Below are 6,912 nucleotides of genomic sequence, written 5' to 3'. Positions count from 1 at the left end.
CCCCCGCGAGCGCGGGAAGCGACACATTTTCCACATTCCTGATTTGCTCGGCTTGGTCTGCGTTGCCCCCCCCCGTCTTCTTTCAATGGTGTTGTGTCGCACTACTCCAAACGCGGCAGTACATGTAGGGTGAGTGGCACACTCTTGTTGAGGCTCAATATCATATCAATATGCACAGAGTTGTAGTGCCAGTTGGTGCCAAGCGATGGTGGTGATGATACTGGTAGTAGTAATACCACTGATACTACAGGAAGAGGAAGTGAGCCAACGCACTGCTACGTGCCACGAGATGAGGCTTGTAATCTCAATAGAGGGATGCAGGGCATGCAAGAACCAGGTCCCAGGCTGTTTACCTCTTTTTTTTTTTTGTTCTTTTTTGTTGTTGTTGTTGTTGTTGTTGTTGTTATTCAGGATTGATTAATTAACATTAGTGTTCGATAATCCGTTCCTTTTCACTCGTAGAAGGTGACACCAAAAGATGTGTATTACGGAGTAGAACCGAATACAGTGCTATCAAAGAGGGCAAGTAATATTACATAGGAAGCATATATGGGTCATTGGGTCATTGAACAGCTAGTAGCACAGTGTGCAGTTATTACTCCATCTTCCATGATAGAGTGCCGGATACACTGTTCTGCTGCACGCACTGCAGAGCAATTACCCATGTCGATAATCACATATGTGCGTCGTGTAGTCGTGCCCTCTCTCTTGGGGTAGAGGGAAGAGAGAGAGAAAAAGAGGGAGGCACTCCTCAAAATGACGGCGTGCCCCGTAATATCTAATCCATACTCTGCAGGGTGTCGTACATGAATATTCGGTGCACTATCTCCCCTCTCACACGCTGCGGTCTGCTATAATAACGCGCAACCCCGCAAAAGAGGGGGTTTGGCGGCTCGTGGATGTTTCTTCTGCTTCCCCCTGTCACTGTCGTTCTTCAAGAAAGGGGGGGGGGGGAGAGGAGATGGAGGAGGGGGTGCACCCCGTCATAGAGCGACGACCGCTGCCTATCGAGATGGTACGCATATACGCGCAAGGGCACAAGGAGACAGACAGTCAGACAGTCGGACAGTCGGTCAGTCAGTCAGTCAGAGAGAGGGGGATAGAGAGGGAAGGAGAGAAAAGGCAATGCGAATTCCAGACTGGTGTTGGGAGTAAAGAGTCCGAACTCCGGAGTCCCTGCAGCGTTCTCATCCGTTTATGGCTTCCCGTGGGTGGGTGGGAATTAGGACGGGCCAGGCCATCGGTCGTCTTGGCAGAGGGAGAGAGAAAGACTACGTACGTACTTGTGTAGAGAAGGGGCCCAGCCCTCCCGCCACCGGCCCTTGATCAATTCGCGTTGGAAACTCGAGAGTCCATTGGAAAAAAAAACGAAACAAGGACATCTGTACCTGTATAGACTCATAGTGATAGGTAATATTATGGAAGTTGAGAATTGCTCATCACACAAGCTGCCTCGTCTTGTAGCATGGCAATATCAAACACCAGAGATCGGTTGATGACCGAGGTTGTTGAGGCTAACATTTTGTGTGTGTGCGAAAAAGAGAAAAGGCTTTGCTAGTCGCGGCGGAGCGCCCGAGAAAAAGGGCGTACATGTAATCTATACCTGCACTCTTTGCCAATGTCTCTATGCCTATCGGCTCAATCAAGGTTTGTCTCTTTCTGGATAGCCGTGGAACAAGACTGTCGGCATTCCTCCTTTGTTCGTCATTGCCGTACAGTCAGTCTTATTGAGTCGACAGTGTACAGATTACCGGCGCAGAGGTCCTGGATCCTGCTTGTGCGAGTACTTGTAAGCCTGTGACGGGTATGGAGAGTACGACGTACGAGCATCGATCAAGAGGCTCAAGCTTCCGGCCAGAGTGTCGGTGCTATTGTCCCCGTTGGCATTATAACCACGTATCCTGCATCATGCTCATCATGTTATTATGACCACCATCATGTCATTTTACCGTGGATGATTCGAGTCCAATCTGAACGGGGTATTATTATATTTACATCTGGGCTAATATATGAAATGAGGATGATGTACGAGTACGAGTATTACGAGTCCTTCGTCCCGTACATGTATGCTGCACCTGTACCGGGACTCGACTGAATCAGGAGAGGGGGCAGAAAAAATTGCTACTGGTGTTCAGCCAAGGCACCCAATTTCCTCTTTTTGTAGACGCGAGAGGCGCAGGGGGGGGTGTGACGCCGAGAGACGCTAAGAGTACACCCAGATTTGAACCTTGGGACCCCCCCCTGCTGTCTGGCATGTCTTGCTGTCTGCGTGGTTACAGACGTATATTATTACGCTGTGCCGTGTATTGATACCATCTTATCTGTACTCCCATCCCCCAGGGCCTCAGGCTCAAAGCGTTATAGGCCCGTCATCACAGGCTACGGGTACCTCGCGAGTATCTGCTAGCCCGTAGCAGGGGAAGGATCAGCAGGTGAAAAGTTAGCAAGGAGCCAGCATGTCCAGGCGAGGAACAGCGGAACAGCAGTGACGACAGCAGTGACAGCAAGCCAGGCAGGCGCTCGTGTTGCCTCATCCTGTCTGGGCCATCCGGCGCCTGTTCAGTGGTCCAGCCGAGCAGCCTACGTGCGGCGGGATATTACTCACTCCTCCCATCACGGTACCCACACGTACATGAACCGTACGAATACTTGCACCTCTGGAGACTGGAGGCTGCATCTGCAGACTTGGGCTCCGTTATTACGTCGTACGTCGTACGTCGCATGGGAGGTAGTCACCCCACGGCCTCTAATACGTCGTCGGTATTACCCCGTAGTGGCGGCCCTTTTTGTTTCTATTTTTTTCAGGGCACTGCAGGGCACTGCAGGGCTTCCAAGCCTCCCATCTAGCGCTGAACACTGCGTGCCTGCGCCCAGAGGCGCCGCAGGCTTGGAGAGGGAGAGTAATATGTGTGAGACGGAGCGAGAGACGGACGGGACCCGGATATGGTCCGTGGAGGAGTCCCAGCACTCTCACGTTATGACCCACCGTAGCTGACGTTCCCCCGTACGAGGTACGACTCGGAGTCCGCTAGAAGGTACATGAAGCCCCGTGGAGCGGGTACATCGTCCAGTACATTCGGCCCTCCAGGACTGGTACCCGTTCCCATACTGACTCACCCACCAAGAAATGAGGTACCGCACCCCCCCCCCTCCCAGAAGAGGAATCAGGAGAAAAATGCGCGTACCGTGTGTACCAGTCATTGTACTTGCATACAATTGAAAGAGGGAAAAAAAAAAAGAAGAAGAAAAGAAAAACTATAGGTGCACTGACGACATATTAGACTCGCGCAAATACCTTTCCACCCATCCTCCCCCATCTTTTGTTCCAGAAGTTCCATATCAATATTTGACTCTTACCTTATTACCTTAATACTTTCTCATGTTTCACCAAACCCTCTGATCTGGCTCCTTCCCTACAGACACGCACGAGCAACAGACAACTCTTCTTCTCTGACGACTACCTGACGACCCTCAACTCTTCCATCCACGGCTGCCCCTCTTCATCTTTCATCTCCTTCCTCTCTTCATCTTTCCCCTCCTGTGCGCTATACCACCGACCATCGGCTCATCACAGTGGTCAGCGACGACAAAACACCGAGATACTCTCTCTCTCCCGCCCCCCTCCCCCACCATCAATCATTATTTCACCATCGAGAGACCCCATAGACCAGCCCTCGACGAGCTTGCCATGAATGGTTATCTGAGCCCAGGCACCGTGCAGAAGCCTCCTTCCCCTACAGAGTCCCTTTCCGAGAAGGATGCGGCACAGCTGCTACTCGCCGCCCGCGATGGTTTCGCTACCCATCTGCCCCAGGCGGCAGCCATGCACAATATTCAGGATCTGACCGACACGCCATCGAATCCGCGGAGTGTTGATTCCACGGCGCCGAACTCTCCCAGAATGTGAGTATCTATCTCCCAGACCTGCTGGGAAGAGAAATGCCCCGCCGCTGACAAGACCCCCCCTCCCCATCACAGCCCCCCTGTGCGACAAAACTCGGGCACCCAGACTCCCCGAGTGCGTCCGCATGCCACGACCCTCAACATTCCGGGAATGACGCGCTCCAAGGTCTCACCCGATGGCAGGATTCCCGAGCGAGATGTCGCCGCCAAGCTTGTCATTGTCATGGTGGGCTTGCCCGCTCGCGGCAAGTCATACATTACCAAGAAGCTGCAACGATACCTGTCATGGCAGCAGCACGAGACGAGAATATTCAACGTCGGGAACAGAAGGCGCATTGCCACAGGCAAGCCCGCCGCTGTGCACCCCAGACTTGCCCCCGAGCCTGCTCGCCTCGACCCTCCCGTTGAGGCCGCCACCATCCTCCTGAATGGTCGGCCGGCCCACAAGGCGCATCGCAAGGAGACATCCTTCCTGCACGACCCTCCCTCTCTCGACCTGAATGGCTCGGCCAAGGTCGACGGGGACGGCCGTCTCGGAGGAGATGCCGCCGCCCACGACGAGAACGACCAGTCGGCCAAGTTCTTTGACCCCACCAACAAGAGGGCCGCCGAGGTGAGGGAGCAGGTCGCCATGGAGACCCTGGACGAGCTGCTCGACTACCTGCTGGACGGCGGTGGTGCCGTCGGCATCCTTGACGCCACCAACAGCACGATCCAGCGTCGCCAGAACATTGTCGACCGCATCCAGGCGAGGGAGCCGAATCTGGGCATCCTCTTCATCGAGAGCATCTGCCGCGACCCGAACCTGCTCGAGGCCAACATGCGCCTCAAGCTGTCTGGCCCCGATTACAGGAACAAGGATCCAGCCAAGTCATTGGAGGACTTCAAGGCCCGTGTTGCCGCTTACGAGAGCGCCTACGAACCCCTCGGCGAGTATGAGGAGGCGCGCAACTTGCAATACATTCAGGTTGGTCTTTATTTCTATTTTTATCTTTTTATTTTTCATATATAACCCCTCCTCCTCTCCTCCCCTCTGTTTTGACCATCATCTTCCTCTGTAGAAGCATATACTGACCCCCCCCCCCCAACAGATGATTGATGTCGGCCGCAAGCTGGTCCAGAATAGGCTCACGGGTTTCCTGAGCGGTGGCATCAGCACCTACCTTGCCAGCTTCAACCTGTCGCCACGCCAGATCTGGATTACTAGGCATGGCCAGAGCGTCGACAACGAGCTGGGCAGGCTGGGCGGCGACTCTCCAATGACGGAGCGCGGCCACTGCTACGGCCAGGCCCTGTACAAGTTCATCACGCACAAGCGCCGCGAGTGGCTGGCGGAGCAGCAGAGCAAGGTGGCCAAGGCGTCGTTCCCACCTCTGCCCGGCGACAACACCCCTCCCTACCCCGAGGCCAACCAGGAACTCGAAAAGAACTTTTGCGTGTGGACGTCCATGCTGCAGCGCAGCGTCGAGACGGCCGAGTACTTTGACGCCGACGATGACTACGACGTCAAGAACTGGGAGATGCTCAACGAGCTCAACTCGGGCCAGTTCGAGGGCATGACGTACGCTCAGATCGCCCGCGACCACCCGGACGAGTTCAGGAAGCGTGCCGACGACAAGCTCAACTACATCTACCCCGGCGTGGGTGGCGAGGGCTACCTCCAGGTCATCAGCCGTCTGCGCGACATGGTGCGCGAGATTGAGCGCATCACCGACCACGTCCTCATCATCGGTCACCGTTCCGTATGCCGCGTCCTGATGGCCTACTTCATGGACCTGACGCGCAACGACATCACCGACATGGACGTGCCGCTGGGCGTCCTCTACGCCATCGAGCCCAAGCCGTATGGGATCGAGTTCCACGCCTACCGGTACAATGACGAATCGGCTTGGTTTGACGAGATGCCCAACTATGTTCCTCAGAAGGCTTCCCGAGGATCTTTCTAGACCTGTGGATCGACCTGGGAGACTGCATTTCGCGACCCAACACTCTTGGCACTCTTTCTCCATCTTCACCTCTCTCCGCGGCAGACGCCCGTTGCGTGATGTGCCCTGCTCTCCTTACTCCACTCACCATCCCCTACTCTTTTCTCTCTACTCACTCTTTCTTTCCCCTTCGCTTCTTTCCTGTTTTTTCTATCCATCTTTTCATCTTGTCGTTTTCGCGTTACGAGATTCATGACGAGGCTACGAGTCTCCAAGCTGGCGTTTTGCATTTTATCCAACACACGAAAATCCTTGTTGAGGAAGGCTTTTGATACCATGGGACACACGGAAAGCAAACGGTACCTGCTTTTCCTTTCTTTCAGTCTGCATTTTTCGTCTCTGTTCTTCATTCCGTGTTTTGTTCTCCCAACTCTTGATTTCTATTCTCATAAGACTCTCATGACCGTGATAGAGACGGTCAAGAAGGGATGGTGTTTTTTTTATTCATAAATCTTTTTTATCTTTTGGTCAGATCAGGTCGCAGGGCAGGACATGATAGGACAGGGGCAGGTCGGATCTGACCTCTGAGAGACGCCTTCGTACGCGGGGATTCTACGTTTGTTGTTTTTTTTCGTTTTCGCGGGCGTTATGTCATTCGATTGGGATCGGATCGGAGTTGTCTCCTTCAATCGCACTGTTTATTCTAGATTGATTATACGAGCTTTCTTTTCATCATGGGAATGAGCTTCGCTGGCTCTTTTCCTCCCATGTGATTTGACGGTGCAGGAAAAAGTTTGATCGTTTTTCATTAGCAAATAGACATTATCGAGACATCATTCTACGAGCACATTTCACACTGAAAGAAGGATTATGTGAAGCGGTACGAAGCAGTCGTGATGATATATATATACATATACAAGATTTGCCCCTTCGCCTTCGTAGTAGTTGGAAAACAAAACAAAAACAAGAATGTGGAGGAATGAAGAGATGAAGATGAAAAACTTGGGGGGAAAAAAAGAAGAAGATAATCATACAAAACGCCGTGCCATGCCCCCCCCCCCCCCCCCCCCCCCCCCCCCATCTC

At 53.3% G+C, this 6,912-nt stretch overlaps 1 protein-coding gene across 1 annotated transcript; it reads left to right on the top strand.

Annotated features, from left to right (window-relative positions):
* Positions 1-3,688: 3,688 nt before the first annotated feature.
* Positions 3,689-5,849, top strand: GMORB2_6401 (6-phosphofructo-2-kinase; the record flags this gene model as incomplete). The annotated part of the gene is made up of 3 exons (XM_035468371.1): positions 3,689-3,903; positions 3,979-4,870; positions 4,995-5,849. The coding sequence occupies 3 exons, from the start codon at positions 3,689-3,691 to the stop codon at positions 5,847-5,849; spliced, it is 1,962 nt and encodes a 653-aa protein (XP_035322352.1).
* Between the last annotated feature and the right edge of the window lie 1,063 nt (positions 5,850-6,912).

This window comes from Geosmithia morbida (genome assembly GCF_012550715.1).
Source record: "Geosmithia morbida isolate 1262 chromosome Unknown scaffold_5, whole genome shotgun sequence".
In the NCBI taxonomy this organism is placed as follows: Eukaryota; Fungi; Ascomycota; class Sordariomycetes; order Hypocreales; family Bionectriaceae; genus Geosmithia; species Geosmithia morbida.
Note: the sequence above shows the minus strand (reverse complement) of the source record. Positions and strands in the feature narration are given on the sequence as shown.